Source organism: Odontomachus brunneus, unplaced genomic scaffold, assembly GCF_010583005.1.
Source record: "Odontomachus brunneus isolate Ranch 3 - 2012 unplaced genomic scaffold, Obru_v1 Obru_scaffold_042, whole genome shotgun sequence".
In the NCBI taxonomy this organism is placed as follows: Eukaryota; Metazoa; Arthropoda; class Insecta; order Hymenoptera; family Formicidae; genus Odontomachus; species Odontomachus brunneus.
Window position 1 is genome coordinate 1,701,223 of NW_022639492.1, and position 20,540 is coordinate 1,721,762.

At 42.2% G+C, this 20,540-nt stretch overlaps 1 protein-coding gene across 1 annotated transcript in view; it reads left to right on the top strand.

Annotated features, from left to right (window-relative positions):
* The window catches only part of LOC116844586 (guanine nucleotide-binding protein G(o) subunit alpha), a 47,136-nt gene extending 26,613 nt beyond the window's left edge, over positions 1 to 20,523 (top strand). The window contains exons 4-9 of the mRNA XM_032816336.1: positions 3,839 to 3,980; positions 4,880 to 5,040; positions 12,609 to 12,737; positions 13,455 to 13,584; positions 15,044 to 15,197; positions 15,503 to 20,523. Of these exons, the coding sequence (XP_032672227.1) occupies positions 3,839 to 3,980; positions 4,880 to 5,040; positions 12,609 to 12,737; positions 13,455 to 13,584; positions 15,044 to 15,197; positions 15,503 to 15,690 (904 nt within the window). The 3' untranslated portion in view covers positions 15,691 to 20,523. The remainder of the gene's footprint in view (positions 1 to 3,838; positions 3,981 to 4,879; positions 5,041 to 12,608; positions 12,738 to 13,454; positions 13,585 to 15,043; positions 15,198 to 15,502) is intronic.
* Positions 20,524 to 20,540: the final 17 nt, after the last annotated feature.

Sequence of the window (20,540 nt, forward strand, 5' to 3'; positions counted from 1 at the left end):
TCGCTCGTCGTTATCTTTATCTTGGATGTTAAGTGGACATCGATAGCGTCGAACGCGAAAGCGCCGGTGATACATCGCGAAAATGCGACCTCTTGCGGAACGATTCTCACTCCAATTTGTATCTCCATATTTTTCCGTAAACGGAAAAGTTTAACTTTAACTGTCGTGTGGATAAGATTTTCTTAAGGTTAATTAAAAAATATATATTCTCTTATTTAAAAAATATTCATATATTTTAGTATTAGTCATTAATATATATCCCATTGAATAAATATATATATAATTTACTATTTCTTAGATATTTTTTCTCTCAGTGTAGAACACTTTTCGAGCTACTCGGTGATAGCTTGTCTTTGAAGAAAATCGCATTCATTTCTGCATCAATTTTCTAACGTTGCGTAAGAAGATTTAAAAAATTATTTTCCCGCTGAAACTACTTTCAAATCAAACTTCTGAAATAATGCTACTTACACGTATCTAATATGTCTCTATTAAAGTAACTCTATCAAAATAACATTGAATTTTCAAGATGGGCGCAAAGGACTACGAAAAAAAGAATGTAAAAATGCACAGTTACGTGTTGCGGTGTACATGATTGTCAATTCGCTTAATTTGGTTTTAATAACCGGCTTAATTAATATCAGTGTTGAATGTTTATACTTTCGCAACGCTGCGCTAACATCAGAGAGAACATCCGTTCGCGCACCTGCGTTTCTCGTGCATTCCGGCAGCGGAATTTATGGACGCGCATAATGCGGCGAACAGCACTCGAGGCTGAAGTACGAGCGAGGTGTGATTTTACACACAACACACTCGCGGCTGGTTTTCCTTCCCGTGCGAGCACCCATAAAGCACACCCGAGGCGACTTGTGTGCGTGCGTACATAGTGGTCTTTATGCCGTCGTTAATATCGTTATACTCTCGAAACAGCGGACACGCCGCTATGTGTTTCTGCGCCATTTATTAACATAATGGGCAGTATAATATTCTTTGTTGGGATTAATACGCTATTAATGTAACGCTATTATTGTAACGGGGACCCATGACGGCTGCTCTAACGAAGTGACGAGTGCTGTGTATTTTAAAAGCGCTCTTTATTACGGGAAAATTATAATTAATATTCTCTCCAGTTTGAATATTTTTAGACCGTCCTTTTACTTTTTTTTCATATATATATATATGTGCGTGTGTGTCAAAAGATGCTGCTGTACAAAGTTCAGACACGCAACATGGTCAGTCAGAAAGATATATTTATAAAAAATCTCTCGTTTCCAAAAGAAAGAAGAAAAACAAGCAAGAAGGAGTGAGAGACATGCCGATTTGTTCATTCTACGGTAGAAACGTCCAAGTTACTGCATTGAGGGAAAAAATACTTAAGAGATAATAAATATTTACTTGATAAGTATACTAACTGCATATTTACTTACACTAATATAAAATATTGTTCAAATAAGAAAATATATATTTCCTTAAAATCTTCAGGAAATTTTAGTTTTTCATGAAAAAAAAACATTTATTCTATTTAGATAAAAGAATTTAGATTTCAGCCAAATATGCACTATCAGTAGTCATAAATATTTACGAATTTTAAGATATTTTTTCTCTCAGTGTGTTAGATATCCAAGTTCGTTATTAGATTTCCGCGGATTCGCATTCTCTCGAATGTAGGTCGCTTTTTGACGATAATAGACGTACATGTATATGTATACACATGCATATCTCGCTTGAATTACACACCGCGGACATTCGCGGGATTATGCCGAGAAGTATAGGTAAGCCGCCAGTGTGCCGGCATAAATCCACCCCGCGCGATATTACTTCGTGTTTTCGCTTGTACGTGTATAGAGCCGCGCCGACTCTATAACTCACCTGTGTTGACTTTGAACATTGTTACAGCATGTACGAGCCCGTTCTCGTGTAAGTCACGGAGCGTATGTGGCACACATTGCAATTCATACGTGCGTTTACACACGATGCATTACGTGGCGTACATTAATACGACCCGCTTTGCGCGCACACGACACGCGCGTTTGTACACCGCAGTGAACCACCCCGTCTCCCCGCGAATTTCTTATGTGCACGGGCCTCCCGATAACGCGGCAACGCGATTGAATTGTTCTTTAGATCGCGCGCGCAGTGAAATTGCACTCGAAGAGTAGAGCACCGGTCGAGTTAATCAAGTTCGAGTGACTTTTCACTGATGCAGAGCGCGAATTCTATACTCTGTGAATTGTCCAATGAATTTTTCCATTTGAAACTGAAGAGTGGACCTAATGTGTTTCACTGTCACGGGAACAATTTCATTCTGATCAATTGAAACGTTTACTTGTATGCAGTCAGACTCTATTCTAAGTTCGAAGGGAATCACTCAGTCTTCACGGCTTCGAGTGGCAGTATTTTTTTCAAGCTTCGAGTAAATTTTTTCTCGTCTCGAGTGAGATTCAGACGAAACTTTTACTATTACATCGACTTCATAGCTGAATATACACTTATGGTAGTTACACTTTTAGGTGTTTATGTCACTTTTAGGTCATGTTACATTACTATGAAAATGTATAACTGTTCTGAATTTTCCGGAGCATTCCGATTTTTCATTCTTTACAGAAACGTATCTTACACGGAGAAAAATAATTTGCTGGCCCAGTAAATTTTCTGCTGGTCTAGCAAAATCTTTTCGTTATTGTATGGACAGCAAAAAGATTTGTTAAGAGTACTAATCACTATTTGCTGGATATAATTTGCTGAATCTACAAATTAATTTGCTATAAGAACGATGATAAATTTATATAAGCAGTTGTAGTTTTGCTCCGATAGCAAATAAATTTGCTAAAGATACATTATTTTGCATCAATAGCAAATTAACGTGATTCTTAGGATAAATACACTTAACAAATTTTTTCTATCTTGACAACGAAACTACTTCTGCTCTGATAACGAATAATTTGTAAAATTAGTTGCGTCAACTAAATTTTTTTGATGTCATTACGAATATGCAGTAGCAATGACGATTTTGCTAAAAGAGCAAAATTATTTTTCTCCGTGTAGGGACGTCAATTTTATATTGATTTTTTCTTGCTATTGTTTTGTTAATGATCGCGCGTTTTATGATTTTAATAAAGAAATTTTATTAGTCTAATTTCTGAGACTAATGATTTATATCAAAAAATAATAGAAAGCTATGTTCTATTGATTGTTCAATGTTGACCTGATAATGAACAAACGTTTTACTTACGTATTCTCTCTTTCTCTCTCTCTCTTGTATCTAATTTATTCAATCTAATTACTTAAAAAAATTAATATGTTAAAATATATCTATATTATAACCTATAATAACCAAGAAGGAACGTAAATTGATTACAAGGTATTTTATAACCAATGAAAAGATCCTGGTTTTTTGGTCGTGTCTCAATGTCTCAGAATCAATATTTCCAAATTAGCTAATTACAAAGGCTAATTACAAGGACTGATTTTTTCAACTTTATGTAGCAAGCTAATTAACTACTAGTTAAATCATACGTCTGTTTACCTAATTTGAAGCTTTAAGAACAAAGACAGACATATGATTTAATTGTTAGTTAGCTTACTTAGTTAGCTTATAAGAGAGTGAAAAAATCGGACCTAAGAATTCATCCTATTTACAGATTCTCGCTGCCGCAGCTAAGAATTTTTTCCCGTGACAGTTTCGTATTTTCCACTCACAAATGACGGCGTGATCATCTATTTATCTATTATATATGTTATCTCGAGGTTAATCCATCTGAATGCCTGCTAAAAAAGATATTTTGCCTAGTAACCTTTGCTCGCCAGACGACTAACATCAGACCGATTTTGCTTTCAGAATTATTCACGAGAGCGGCTTCACGCCGGAAGACTTCAAGCAGTACAGACCGGTTGTATACAGCAACACGATACAATCTCTAGTCGCTATTCTCAGAGCGATGCCTAATCTGGGCATTAGTTTTTCAACCAACGAGCGAGAGGTAATGTATACGCGTATGCGCGGAGTACGCGCGCGAGTTGCAAAAAGGAAGAAACTCTCTTGCTTCGCAGTCTGATTGACCGATATTTCGCGATCGCGCCTGACGCGATTTATTCTGTCAGCAATTTTTCCAGTTTGGGAAGAACTTTTTTTCTCTTTAATTTCCCGTTGAATCGACGCGACGAAGATTTAACGTTTAAGTCTGCAGCGTAAATCGACGTGCAAATGTGCAGAGATTGATCATTCGTCTCTTATCAGAATTCTCCTTCTTCGCAACAATTTTGCATGTCGCGTATGCCGACAACTCGCACGACTTCAAAGAAGTGTTATGCGCAAAATCGAATTCGGTAGACTTCTTTCTCCCGCGTGTTTGTGCCATTCGAATATCGCGTATCGACTGCATTAGCGCGCGAGACGTGACATACAATCTAGAGTGTAGTTTACTGCAGGCTGATGATTATCTAATGAATGAAGCATTCAACGGCGAATCACAACGTGTTGCCTGCTTGATTAGCCGTCCAAAGCGATCGTGTAAGGCTATCTAACTTGCCGGATGCTTGCTCCAAGATCGCATGAATAATTATTGACTACCTCTCCTTAATATTTGTGTGTGTGTGTGTGTGTGTGAGTACGATGTATAATACTACAAACACCATACCAAGATCGCGTGTGCGTCGATTTACGCAATTCATTTGTATCGATAAACGATTTTATTCGACGTCACGCCCAGTGCCGTCTCGTCGAGTGTCTTTTCACGCAAGTTACAAAATAATATTTATTTATTTGTTCGCATATACCTATATATAAGCAATTAGTGCAATATTTAACACCGCGACTCCGGAACAACGCGAGGAGAACATTGAAGAAAGAGGACTGAATCACGCTTGTTTGTGCTTCCAGACGGATGCGAAAATGGTGTTCGACGTAATCCAAAGAATGGAAGACACGGAGCCCTTTAGTGAAGAATTGCTGGTCGCCATGAAGAGGCTGTGGGCCGACAACGGGGTGCAGGAGTGCTTCGGCAGAAGCAACGAGTATCAGTTGAACGACTCCGCGAAATAGTAAGTGACATTAAACAATGGGAACGATTATCTTCGCGGAATGCGAACGGCAGAATTGTCCGCAAGCGCGCCAACGCGCCACAACGCGAAGGAAACACTCAAACACCTATCTACGGGAGAGATATAAAGTCGATTCGCACAGAAATAAACTTTATATTCCCCGCAGATGATGTTCAAGGTGTTCTCTTCTCGGTGAACAGACGACGCGAAGAGAATCGCAAGAGGACGTGTTTCGGGGCGCGCGGCGACAACTCGCCGAATTAGATCAGCTGGACTCGATTTCGAAGAGTGAAGCGGCATTTGCGACACGAGTGGGAGGAGAGGGATATATCGAAAGCTGTTGTCCAAGCGGGAGATTGTTTCGGGGGAGAGATTGGATATTTCGCGCGAGCGAAAGCGCGCTCCGCGAGAACTTGATTAAAATTTTCCATTAACACGCGATTCTAATTTCGACCCGGTAAATTTGCACCGGGATTAGTTGCCGTGAGTCGTGTCACGCGTCATGACAGCAAGAGGAGATGGTGTCCGGACTTAAATTTCACTTCTGAGAATTCGCCCGCGAAAGGGCGGAGGCACCAACGAGAACCTCATCCTGAACGCGAGACCTGTCGCCCCTTCTCCCCTTCCCCGACCCTCTTTCTCTTTCTGTTCCCCCTTCACCTCCTCCGCCACTGCTCGATACGTTTCGCAGGCATATTTCCGCGCGCTGCCCCTTCGCTGGATATTGATTTTATAGTAGCGCTTTTGTGTGTATCTCGTGGGAGAGGGAGGGAAAGGAGGGGCAGTAGTCCCGTTTTCCAATACTTTCATCAATTACCTCCGCTAAACGTGCACTCTTTCTTCTCTTATTAGAAGATACTTTGAGCATGTATAATAATGATCTCGGTGTCTGTCCTCCGCTCGTACATAAAGTGTAGGAATGATTCGCGGGGGGAAAAAAAACGTTTGTAGTTGGATTAACGAAATTTCTGATGAAGTACAAACGAGCCAGAAAGTTCTCCGGTGGCAGTTACCAGAATTCCGCTCGAGTTAATCAGAAATCTTGTTAACTCTCGAGTAGAATTCCGACGACTTCGGCCGGAATGTTGCGATTCATTTGTATTACGCCGGCAATTTGGTTGATCCAACTGAATTCTCTTTTTCGTGCGGTATTCGGCGGGGCGGGTCGCGAAAATTCGCGAGCACTCGCGCGTTGCGTGTAACGAAGAGAGAATTTTAATAGTAAAGATTGCTATAGAGTTTTGTAACCGAGGAGTAGGTCAGCAGTTCGTCGTAATTGATTATTTTGCGCGCTGGTTATATTTTAGGAAGTGAAATCTGTTATTGAAACATTGTTCATAAAAAAAATTTGCTATTAAGAATTGTTCCCAAAATTTGTCATGCTCCTTAGTTCTACCTATATCTGCAAGCAAATTTAGGTGAATGTAAGAATTATACAATCCGCACACACAATTTCAAATATCAATTCGATTATCTCTCGTCGCTGATTTATAAATATCAATATTGTCTCTGTTATCTATACTATCTATACTGATTGAATAGAAAACATATCCCCAGCAAACACACGATATCGCAGTGTTTGCTGGCCATTTATCTGAGCTAATTTCTCGTATCTAGATAATTTTTGCTGCAGGAGCATTTTCTTGAGCATGTGGCCGTTCGATAGATCGAGGAAGACACTCCGCATTTGCCGAAAATGCGGGCGAGGGTCGCTTTCTTCTTGGCGAGGCCGTCTTGCTGAACACGCGGAGGGCGAAATCGCAAACGTCGTAACATAAATACAAGTTGCTCGCCGAGGATTAAATCGCCGGCTCGCGCGCGCAATTTCGCCGGCGGTATATGTGCCACCCGCTGTCGCGACTCGTCGTTGTGAGGTCCAGCCGGCTGATATAGCGGCTCCAACTGGCGCGTACATACGTGTTTGCCTTCCATAACTGACGGAAACCGGCTTGCACGCAATAGCTGCCGTATGAAAGCGATCGTCTTGCTTGCTTGCTTTCTTCCTTCCCTCCTTCTTTCTTTCCTTCCTTCCTTCCTTCCTTTCTTTCTTTTCTTTCCTTTTTTCTTTCCTTTTTTCTTTTTCAGCCGCGACTCACGCGCCGTCTCTGGCGCCGTCCTTTGCTTTAATAAACCGCACTGCGGTTTCGCACCGGCCAGCACGATACCGTCGCTATCGTGCAGTATACTATTGCACACGCAAGTGAACACATACACACACACACATACACACATCTCTTTCTCTGGCCTGATATATCATTCACTGGAAAGCCCAACCCGCGGTCCTGTAATAATCCTGTAGAACGAAAGCCGAGGTCTCTTCGATAAACGGAACGGGGTGCGGACGGCACGCGTTCGACGAGGTCGTGAAACGTGAAGGTACACATCAACGTGTGAATTCAATTTTCGATAATTCGTGGAAATTATTAGCGCGGTTCTGTGCGCGCCGTCGCCGACGTTTCACGACCTCCTTGACGCACGGGAATACGTTTACGACAGCCGCGGAACAACAGACGCCTAACTACACCACCCACGTTATCCGTGTATAAAACAAAAACGGCCTTGCCGAGTATTAATAGATCAAATGTACACAAAGAAACCGTGGCGCCGCCTTGTATTTCACGGCTTATCAAAGCGATGGTTCGCGTACATGTATATATATCGTTGAACTTTTGGAGTTTTACGTCATAATTGCTGAAGAGATTCGCGTTTTAGCTGCTTCCCTTCGGGATTTTTTTCCGGGAAAAGTGATTGTCTTTTGTGTCTAAACAAAATACAAACAGTATGCTGGAACTCGTATTAATAATCGTTGCTTGAAACTTACTATGTTTCACGTACTATACTTACTTTTAATTTAGCTCTGAGTTTCGCAGCCGAATTGTATGAGTGTGGCATTATATCTATAATCGCGAATCAACCGAACAATTCAAAATTGAAATCTGAATATCTCACTTGAAAAGTAATCAAGTAATGACTATTAACATGAATTAACATTCTTATGGATGTGAATTTTTAAGTAGAATCGCGATTACAGATATAATGATATAATTACGTGTATGATATGATTCGATAGAACAAAATTCAGATCCAACTCTGAATGAAAATTCTGTATTTTTAATAGTTATTACTTAAAATTCCAAATGAGATACTTAGATTTGAATTCAAAGTTAGATGAGAGTTTTCTGGTTAAATCGCGATTATAAATTTCACATATATATCTCTTTTACAATTCCACTGGAAAACTTGGATCTAATTCTGAATAAAAATTTGAGTACTTTACATGAGACAGGTTTCAGGTGATAACTATTAATATAGATCTGAGTATCTTATATGTGAGACAAATCTCCAGCTATGACGCGAGCCTAGTTGACCATCGTTAGAAATCATGGAAAATTGGTTTGTGTCATATTTCTGATTTATAACTCTTAATTTATCGTTGTTTTGGCACTTTTTTGTTTAAAGGAGGACTTATAGCTTCTCCCCCTCCCGCCCCTAGATTTGATCAAAGAAACTCGTCATTAAAGTCATGATCATAGTTGCTCTTCCGACATCCGCCTACCGAAAAAATGAACGCGAGAAAACGAGGGTGGTTTTCACGCGAGGGTAGCTTGCAGAGTTTCGTGTGTAAAACGTCGCCGAGACGTTTGCGAGAGAGAGAGAAAGAAAGAAAGAGAAAGAGAGAGAGAGAGAGAGAGAGAGACTCAATCTCACGAGCGAACCGGAAGAAGGTAACGTGAATTTCCTGAAGAAGTCGCGGAGGATGAACGTCGGGGAGATGTGACAGGTTCGGCGGGAGATGAGATCGAGAAAGAGGAACGGTGAAGGTGGATAGTAGCGACGGCAGTGGCGGTGGGCGGTGGTGGTGTGGTGACGGTGATGGTGATGGTGATGGTGATGGTTGTGGCGCGATAGTTGTGGCGGTGGTGACGGTGGTGGACTTCGATAGTCGAAATGTACGAGAACTCGCGACGACCTCTCTCTTTCTCTCTGCCACCTTCTTCGCGTCTCTCCCTCTCCTTTCCTCTTCGTCATTATTGATCGTCGATGACGTCACGCCACGCCCGTGTCACGTGGCATGCCGCCAACATGGCCGACCGTGCGGTTCCGGCGTATACCTTCTATCCGACTTTCTCGTCGGTTTATTCGCTCTTCTTTCCTCCGCGTCCTTCCCCTCCTCGCCCCCGCCTCCCACCCTTTTTCCTCCTCGCCAGAAAAATCTAACCTTTCTCCCCCTCCTCAGGGAAGCGTTATCAGGACTCGCGTACGCTCGTCTCGAGTTTAGCGTGTCCTGAAATGTCCTCTTCATGGCGTTATGTGCTCCAATTTCTTCTTCTTTTTTTCGTTCTCCACGCGTTCTCTCTCTCTCTCTCTCTCTCTCTCTCTCTCTCTCTCTTTCATTTCTTCGTGCCCCGGATTCTTCCGTTCTCTACAATTTCTCATATTTAATGTCTTTTTTACGTTGCTCCCTTCTCTGTCTTCTTGTTCTATTTTTTTTCTTCTCTTCGTTGTCAGCTTTCAACTATTCTTTTTATTATTCCGTTCCTTTTTTATTAGGTGCTTGGGGAAGTTTGTAAAGTTACAAATAGATGGCTATAGCAGCGACTTAGTAATTTCTTTTAAATTTTCTTTTAGATTTTTAAATACTTTTTGGCCATACTGGTCAGAATTGATAATTGACAATTCATAGTTTCAAATAAAACATCACATTTAACGCGATTGAAAATGGAATTAGATAAAGTTCATCTTCGCCACTACATATTTTACCACATTAATAGAGATGAAACTGCTGCAAGAACTAAGACTGATTTGTGAGAGAGAATATTCTGTCCGCTGTTGTCTGTGAGAAATGGTTTAAAAGATTTAGAAATAGTGATTACGATGTTAACGACAAGCCACGTTCTGGTTGTTCAAAAGAGATGAAGGATAACGAATTGAAAGTATCGCTTAACGAAAACTTGGCTCAAATATCGAAAAAGCTTGTAAGGTAGCTTAGAGTTAATGAATTAACTCCCGTCATTTGAAAACAATAGGAAAGATTCTAAAGGAAAGAAGATAGCTTCCCTATGGACCCTCTGCAAGTGCGTTTGTGAATCGGCTTATCATCTGTCTTTCATTGCTTACCAAGCACAAGAAAGTTTTTTGTGGCGAATAATTACAGGTGATGAAAAGTGAATCTATTTTGACAATGCTGAACGCAGAAGATCATGGTTTGATCCCGGCAAATCATCGACATCCATAACAAAACATAATATCCACGATCATAAGGCTTTCCTATGTATCTAATGAAAACCAAGGAGTGCTTTACTATGAGCTATTACCACCGGGTCAAATAGCCACAGAAGATCGCTATAGTCAATTGTGGCGTTTGAAGCAAGCAAAATGCCTTCAAATAGCCGCGAATCGATGCAAAGTCATTCTGCTTTACGACAACACTAGAATGCATGTTGCTATTGCGACTAAAGAGTTGTTTGAGTTAGATTAGGAAGTCCTGCCGTTCACTCAGCGCAAATATCGCTCCATCTGATTTTCATCTATTTAGATCGATGCAACACGGTTTATCTGATACACGGCCCCGAAATGCTGAGGAAATGCGAAAATGTGTTGATGAGTGGACTGCCACAAAAGATGAATCATTTTATCGGCGCGAGATCAAACTATTGCCCGAAAGATAGCGAGGTTATTGGTAGTAACACGGGCAATACTTTGATTAAAATATTATATGTCATCTCATTGTTATTAATAAGTAAAAATGACTTTAATATCATACGAACTTTTGCAAGTGTCTAATATTTCACAACAAAAGTTAAGAGAGATCACCGACATTCCTCAACTTTGTAACTCTTAAACGCCGCGAGCACCCGCTGACCCAGAAAGATGGTGTTGTGTGGTTCTTCCTAACATCTCACACTTGAAAATTATTCGGGAATTCAATAAGTACAGTCGCCGGTATGCGAGTGCGTTTCTGTTTCGATCTTCCTCAGCAGAACTTAACAATACAACATACAAAGAAGCTATTCAAGTAAGAATCGAGGCGAACTGCTTTCAGTTAGAAAAACATATCGCTCAAGATTCAACAATGCTGCGCACTTGGCACACATGCATTTCACCCACACTGAGAAGAGCACCTCAGCTCTCAGTCCGTCAATAAAAGCGACGCTACATTATTTGAAAACGTAAAACAAGATCGTGAATTGTCATCTCGCTATCTATCGATCCGTGCATTCTTACATTCGGAGTATTGTGTTGCGCTGAATCGCCATTCAAGAAAATATTTTTTCTTCCTGCCAAGTCGAGAGCTCGATTGTCTCTCATGCCGCTTTCGGCGTTGAATTACGAGTATTGTCGATTGCGACGCTCGTTTCGCGGATAATCGGCAAGGAACTTCTCTCGAGCGCGTCTCTATCGCGCATGTTGGAAGTATTTCCTCGGTGGCTGGCTGGCAGCCGGTTCGCACGGCTGTTTACGAAGACCCGATTACAGTAACGCCATTTATTGTATCCACCCGCTCCCAGCTACCTACTTGTTGCGAGCCGCGCCCTTAGCTTCCTCCCGCTGTCTCGCCCGGCTAACGTTCCCATAGCTCGAGATCGAATTTGGATGTATCGTGTAACAAGGAAAATAACCGAGCAAACAAAATTTACGCACGAATTACCGTAATATCGCCTCGAAAATGATAAATGGTAAAAGAATCCTCCACAACACGGGCGGTATTTTGTATCAAACATTACCATAGAATTTTGCAAACTATACCGACATTCTCTCTTAATTTGTTACCGTATCGCATCGTTTTCATACGTGTCACTTACATTTTGAGGAAATAAAATTAACTATTAAAAAATCTATGTTCCTTGGCGAGATAGATTCTATCGACAGTCTGTTTCTACATTACTACACTGTTAAATCCGTAGTGTCAAATTATACTCAATTTGAGTTATTTTTAACCATTCCTATAAGTCGCCATTGCTCCTACTAAATATGTCGTTAATTTAACTAATGTAATGGAGTTAAATAATTTAACTTAAGAAATGTATTAAATTTGACTAAAATTTAATTTATTTTTTATTATGTGCACATTAATGTAACTTTTGTTTTAGTAAAAAATGACAATATTGTTTTAAATGGGTTGATTAAATGTGGTTGTTTTTTTAAATACATGTTCTGTGTTGAAATAGTATATTTTGACACACATGATAGTTAAAAATAACTAAATATTATTTAACTCAAGAAATTGGTTTAAACTTGATCCTCCAATATTTAACAGTGTACGAAACGTGATAAAATTGAAAAGAGTTTATATGAAAAAAAAGAAAGAAATTTACAGTTGTAAAATATTTCTTCCACGAAGAAGGGAATATTCGAGATAATCAATTCAACCGACATCGTTTGTCGAAATATTTGAATACCAAAAATATAAGTACACGTGACAGAGTAAAATCTATTTGACACAGACCAATCACAGTCTTTCTTTACGTACCCCAAAAGCCCAAACGGATCTAAATCAGTCACTAATCCTCTATTACGTGTTTTGCGACAAAGTTTTCTTTTTCTTACAAATTTGTCGTTTTTGGCAGCTTCTTGGACGACTTGGATCGATTAGGAGCCAAGGAATATCAGCCAACGGAGCAAGACATCCTTAGGACTCGAGTGAAAACGACGGGAATCGTGGAAGTGCACTTCTCGTTCAAAAACCTAAACTTCAAGTGAGTCTAAAAGCGAACCTCGTTTGATTTGTAATTTGAAACAAAGTTAAATATTAACCGAATCGATTGGAATATAACGGAAACCGAGAGGCTGCGATGAATCGCGAAGGCGAGTCTGCAATAATAGGCGCAATAAACGGGCGATATCAATCGTCTCGTTTTCGCCTCATTATGCCGATTCATTTCTGTAATCTCGCGACGCGGCCTCCCGGAGATGCGGCGAGGGCTACCTTGTTATGAATGGCCGCCGTGTGAGTCATTACCGGCGATAATTCGAGCGTTCTCGCTCGGAACGGAGTCGGGGACGACGAGAGTCGCGCACCCGGCCGACGCTTCTTTCCGTTCGCGTCGAATCGAAATTAGCGTCATTAGCGGTTGTCGGGACGCGTGTCGAGATAATTACATGCTCGTTAAATCGGCCTGGACTTGCTTCTCAGCTCGGAACCGACACGTTTAACACGCTTTTAAACCCGAGTGCCGGAATCTCGTTTGTCGCGATTACTTCTCGACATTGTATCGGTAATTGAATCTTATCGCCAAGTGTGAGCCCGTGAAAAGTGGAAATTTTTCAATTTAAGAACGTGCGAAAGCACTTTCACTTTTTACGAGTCCACACTTGAGGGGAAGACTCATGATTAACTACTGGAATTGAAAAATACAGTTCGAAAGTCACGAAACGGTAATCCGCGATATTCATCTTCTCTCTCTTCTTTTCAGATTGTTCGACGTGGGCGGTCAGAGAAGCGAGCGTAAAAAATGGATACACTGCTTCGAGGACGTAACCGCAATCATCTTCTGCGTGGCGATGTCCGAATACGATCAGGTGTTGCACGAGGACGAGACGACGGTGAGCAACTCGAGCGAATACAATAAATAACTTAAGGCTCTATTGATATCCATTTAAAAGTAATTGCATAAAGAGCCAATAAGAGCTTGCGCACGGTCATTGTAGCGCAACAAAACACAACACAACCGTTTTCTTAGATAACCAAAATACTTAGAGTATATTGCAGGTACCCGCAAGCAATCAAATACTTCAAGACGCGTTTAAAAATCTATAGACAAAAGCCTTTGTTCCGAACTCTCTTTTACTGATAACTTTTATTGATAAAAGTGTCTCTGAATGTGACTGAAAGCCAATTAGAGGGCTTACAAGTCATATTCGGAGGCACTTTCATCGATGAAACAAAGTTCAGAATAAGAACCAAAGATTACATAATTTGATCAACGATTTAACAAGTTGAATAGCTGACTCTTATTGGCTCTTTGCCCGATTGCTTCCCAAATATATCAGAGTTTCTTCTTCTCTCGCTCTCGCGTTCTATGCAATTGCCGACGCGTCGTGTATCTACGCACGTTATATTGAGAAAGTCGGATAAGCCGCGTTAGAGGCGCGACTGATAAAGGGGTGAACGTACGGCGCGTTCCTCGCCAGTCGGGTATCACGTTTGAATTAGGAATGCGACGACGAGCACACGTAACGAAAGCTGCGGCGAATTAAGGGATCAATTGTCGAGGTCGCCGCACGTGGGAAGGTTTCGTTGAACTCTCCTCTGTTCGCGTGCGCCCGTCGTCATCGTGCGTACGAACGTGAGCTGTCATCGAGGCGCCGTCATTATCCCGATCTCGTGATCTCGCGAGCGTGACTTGCTCGTGACCCGCGCGCGCATTCGCCGTTAATAAAACTCATTCTGAGCGCAAAAAGGAGCGCTTGAAAAAGCGAACTTTGTAAAATGTCAGCTCGAATCACTCGCGCGTTAGTTGTGGCGTTTACACATGAACATACATATCGGCTGGCGTATTCTTTCTTGGCTTGTTAATTTTTTGCGCCTAATGAAATATGCATATCGCTGCCGGAAAAAGAGGCCACGTTTTGCACAAACGATCGGTGATCAAAAACAGCGCATGCACACGGAACTTGTTGCACACGGAGAGAATGTTATAGCAGAGCTTGCTGCAGAGTTTTGTAGCCAGAGGAATATATCGATGTTCCGTTTCGATTTATTGTCCTTTCGTTTATCACATATTACTTGACTTATACTTTAGTATTTCTAAGTGTATATATTATTAACAGATTTGCCATATTAATTTGTTAGATTTAAATTGTTACTATTCAAATATTCGCTAAACTGAAATTTACTTAGCAAGGTAAACTCTACTGGCAATCTGTTTCTAGGAACACTCACTACTACAAAATACGGTAAAGTTGACAGAAATTTCGTGTACGAGAAAAATCTATAATATTCTCTCCGTGCATGTGTATATAACCAATGACGTTACGATGTCGCTCTTTCGACGTTTTGCAGAACCGAATGCAGGAGAGCTTAAAGCTATTCGACTCGATTTGCAACAACAAGTGGTTTACCGACACCTCCATTATCCTTTTCCTGAACAAGAAGGATCTCTTCGAGGAGAAAATTCGCAAGTCTCCTCTCACAATCTGTTTCCCTGAGTACAACGGTGAGTCTTGTTGAGAAAGCGCGCGCGCGCTTGCGCATTGCGCTATCTTCTTTATTTAATTCGCTTTACTTCGGTATAGGATTATCAATCAGATGGATCCTAATTATTTTTGCATACGACCAGATAGATTTACCGGTAGTTCTATCTTCTTCTAGAATACACAAAACTATAGCAAAATCCTGATCGGTCCTTCGGCTAAAGTTTACGTCTTATGTCTATGATTACGGCAATTCGCACGCGCGAAAGCCCTGACTCCGATTAACGTGAGCGTCATAAAAAATTTGCCTCTCTCTCTCTATCACTAGGTGCGCAGGAATACAGCGAAGCGGCTGCATATATCCAAGCCCAGTTCGAAGCGAAGAACAAATCGACCACGAAGGAGATCTACTGCCACATGACCTGTGCCACTGATACGAACAACATTCAATTTGTGTTCGACGCAGTCACAGATGTCATCATAGCCAATAATCTGCGCGGCTGCGGTCTCTATTAGGCTAATTCTGTATTCTACATTAAGCGCAAGAGGAGGAAAGCGTTACCACGACATGGCTGGCCATACGACATTCTTCAGCGGGTTCGAGGCTCGTTGCGGTTCCATTCCAGCTCGAGAGGGAGAGATAGACAGAAGGAAAAGAAGAAGAAACAACCCCTTTCGTTATCGACGCTGATCAAAAAACGTAGCGGAGCGTGTTTAGTTTGTCCTATCTTAGATCGTCGAGTTCTGAAAACCGACGTTGGTCGCGCGGCGTTCTGTCGTTCGGCGAAATAGTATGCGCCTCATCCACGAGAGCAGCGAGGAGGAACGATCGATCGCGGAGGGAACGCGTGCTTTAGGGAGAACGAGATGACGGGCTGTCGTCGTTTCCGGTCCTCGGATGAAGCGGACGTTTTCGCGGGAAACGAGATCGAAGCGATCGGATCGCCGGGCCATGCCATTTTCATCAACGACGACGACGACGATGAAAACGCGACAATCCCGCGCGGAAACGAGATCGCGAACTCTTCGATCGAAAGAGGGAATGCGATGTCGCTCGTTGCAGTTCGAGCAACGCGACGTGAAATAATCGAACGATCGTCGCGTCCTCGTTAGCCCGTCGGCGTGTAAGGAATATCCGAGACTCCGGCATTTTCGCACCGCGATCGTCGGCTTCGTTCTCGTTTCGCGAGAAGAACCACTCGAGCATTCCACGGCACTCTAGCCATTGCGTGTGCGCGCCACGCGCACAAAAGTCGAGACCGTACCCATAATTTTCGTCAGCGTCGCGCACAGATTACTAAGCGCACTCAGAGTTCCGTACACGCACACACGCTCACATATTCTCTTATTTCTTCTATTTTTATTGAAGCATATCCACCCATCCACACACATACGGACACACCTAGCCGTTCACCCACCCACCCACACATACATACATAACACACATACACACATCCGCACACGATCGGACGCGAGACGATGGTACCTCTCGAGAGCGCCCAGAATTTTCCAGACTTGCATTTTGATAAATATTGAGCAGCTGAAACGCTACGCGACGAACTTCCTAACGTCCTAGCGAGCTCGGTTGATATTGCTTACTACGTAACGTTAGATTTCTCTAATTTCTTACTTTTTATCCTTCAATTCACTTTATCCCTACGGTGTAATTGCCATCGTTAACGTAATGACCACCATGCACACACGAGATATCCATAAGGCACAGGAACATTGTAGCTACAAGTGTCGATCTATACGCACATACTTACCCGCACACATGTATAATTATTTCACCGTGAGGAGGAGAGGGAGATAGAGAGATAGAGAGATACCCATTTCCTTCGTTAATGACCGTATCAGAGTGTCATGTGTACAATGATATCTTCACCTCATCAAGTACCTACACGAATCCGGGAAAAATGCGGGACCTGAAATCCTCTTTCTCGACCTGAAATCCTCGCAGCTTCCTCGAGCCACCCGATCGTGCTTCGCAGGATTTCCCGGTGAGACGTTAGAAAAATAGAGAAAGGGTCTTAGGCCCGCATTAATAGTCACTTATCCCACATGACATACGTGAGTTTGAATTACAGAGTCAGATCTGAGTTGTTCAGTTCAGTCGTATGATATACATGACATTGCATTTGTAATCGTGAGTCAACTGGAAAACAACTCACGCTTAACTCTAAACTGAGATCTAAGCATCACACGAGAAGCAAGTCTCAAGTAATGACTATTGATACGGGCTGAGGCCCTTGTTTACGTGGAATCGCGAGCACAGAGGGAGACCTGACGCGTCGTTACGGCCGGGGGAGATTTCACGCGGATATTTCGCGTAAATCGGACGAGTATACGCACGGTATACAAGCTGTCGCTCCCGAAGCCGATCGAAAGAGGATTCGCCACCTACACACATACACACATACGTACACAGGTGATTCCTGGGTCATCCTGCACACGCGCAAGCGCCACTCGCGAGACTCGCGGGAGAGAATACCGAGAGTGTATTTTTCTAAGCGCTTCGTTTTCTTCCCTTTCGTTTTTTATTCATATGGGGTGTATCGACAATACCGAAGTTGTTAAGTTCGACGTGACGTAGGGAGGGTACGAGACGGGGCAAGGGGAGGGGGGAGAGAAGGAGCTGACGGGGGAAGTAGCACTACGAGGAAGAATGCACACTATGGGACCTCATATTAGGCGCGTGTTACCAGCACGTGTAACGCGTTCCGGGACGGGCGTAAATCTCGTTGCGCACAATCGTAATGTACTCGGCTATCTCGGCATAAGTTATATTTTATTACGGGACTAAATGGGGGAGATACACGGGCAGGAAACGGCCGGTGACGCATCGTCGTCACGCCGCACCGTTGAATGCTACGAGACGCGATGCTATTGCTTAACGCGGAGGAAGAAAGAGGAAGACAGTAAGAAAATGAAAGCGACGAAGATAGGCGTGTGTAGAAGAATAAACGCGCGACAACGTGTATCTGCTGGATCGCCAGGAGGACAGAGAGTGTTGGAAGATCTTCTGAAGACGCATCTCGATCACAAAGACGCAAAGAGACCCGAAAGGATGAAGTCGAGACAGTCGCGGGTAGAATGACCTTTCGAATGTCAAAAAAGAAAGGGAGAGGCTCTTGTCCACCTTGCTTCCTCCTTCGAGACTCGCGGGCCCATTCTTCTACACGCGCTTGCTCGTTGACGAATCACACGCGACACGCGTTATTCTTTGTCTCTGAAGTCCCAGTCCGCTTAGAGTAATTCTCGCGACTTTTCGCAGCGCGTTTCGTGTCCGGCGAGTAGTCGGTCCGTTTCTTTTCGTCATCGTATCCATCGCACCGTCTTAAGACCGTGATCGCTTGTTTTGTCGCCCGACAGTGACGACCCTGAGGACGAGGGCAGCCGTCGTGTCCTCGGTAGAGGTGGACGACGAGTCGACGGTAGATCGCCCGACGAAAGACTGGGTGGAAGCGCGAACGTGACTCGGCACGTAGTATAATGAGAGCGAACGGGCATCTTTGAATTCGAGATGCTCGAACTGATCAAGCGTCGATACTCGCGCTCGTCCGGTGCTCGAGGAAGAGCGTGGTCGACGTGAACGATACTCGAACGACACGAACGTGAAGAGAACGTCTCGACTTCTCGGGCGTTTGCCTGGACGTCTTCTAGGCCCGTATTAATAGTATTAATTTTAATATTTATATATATATGACAGTTTTAAAATATGTATATATAATATAGAGCTATATATATATATATATACATATATATATATATATATATATATATATATATATATATATATATATATATATAGCTATTACTTTTATGCTTCTACTATGTAATTATGATTATGATACGGCTAATATCACAAGAATTTGATGATGCGTCTGCAGACGCAGCAACACAAATTGAAATTGAAATTTATATAATTCGGATCTAAGGAATTATGAGAGAATTAAGCATTGACAGACTAAGCCAAGTCGGGAATAGTTGTTTGAAATTTGTCTCTCACGTGAGGTATTCAGATCTGAATTTAGAATTAAGTCTGAGAGAGAGAGTTTTTCAGTTGAATTATACACGATATACATCACATTGTACTTCGCGATTTAATTGAAAAACTCACATTTAACTCAGTATCCAAATCTAAGTATTAATAGTCGTTACTTGAAATTTACCTCAGATGAGATATTCATTTCAATTCAGAATTAGATGTGAGTTCCTCGGCTGAATCGCGATTACAAATATAAATGTCACACATATTATACAATCTAAATAAAAAGCTCAAATGTAACTCTAAATAAATTCGAGTATCTCAGTGGAATAAATTTCAAGTAACGATTATTAATATGTTATTAATTAGCACTTCACAAGAGATAAGTTTCAAGTAACGACTATTAATACATTAGATGGCTTTGGGTGATTTTCATTCACTAACGAGGCATCTCGTTTCCCGAAGCGCATGTGTTAATATGTGACCTAGACTGTACTAGTTCAGAGTACAGTTTCAACGCGGGTATCGAGTATTTTGTATTATCGGTGTCACTCGTGGACCATGAACCGCCGTAATTCGTACCGATGCGACGAAGTAGACCGATACTCTCGAGACGAGCATCGAGTGACAGCGATCCGCAAATTATCAATAACATATTCGCTATCAAGGGGATCCGTTCGAGAAACCCTTCACACAGACCACTCTGAATTTTTTCTTACACAATCATATAAAGCAAACATAATTTGTTTATGTAGACATAGAGGGGAAGATTATCGCTGTCACGCGTGTGCGAACGCTGGTCTCCCGTGAGAGATCGGTGCGTCACAAGTGTGTGACGCTGATAGCGAACGCGATAAAGCTCGAAGTGATCTTGTATCAGTCCAGTCTCTCCAATCCTCGAATATCGGACGAGCGCGGGTGGCGAGGACACTCAAGCTGACGCTTCCGAGCACCCATTACCTACGAATAAATCGAGGCATCGAGGCGTCACCAGCAGTCGAGCGCTAAACTAATCGCAACTTTAGGGATAAAGTATTTATACGGAAACCAAAAAAGAGGAATAAGGTAATACAAGTACCAAATAGCGCGTGCCAATGCGCATGACTTAACTTTAGTCTAATGTTAGAGTATCGGGGGTGCCATTCTAAGCTGTGTTTACTGTGGAGAGCTATTCAGGCCACGATGAGGCTATACGAATAGTCGATCGTAGTTGTGCGATGCGCGCATTCGACCGGACGCGTCGTCGTTCCTCGAGTCTTTCCTCGCACTATCGGCGTGGGTGCCGAGCAACATCTTTGAATATTCGTATCGACTACACGGAGAGAATATATATATATATATATATATATATATATATATATATATATATATATATATA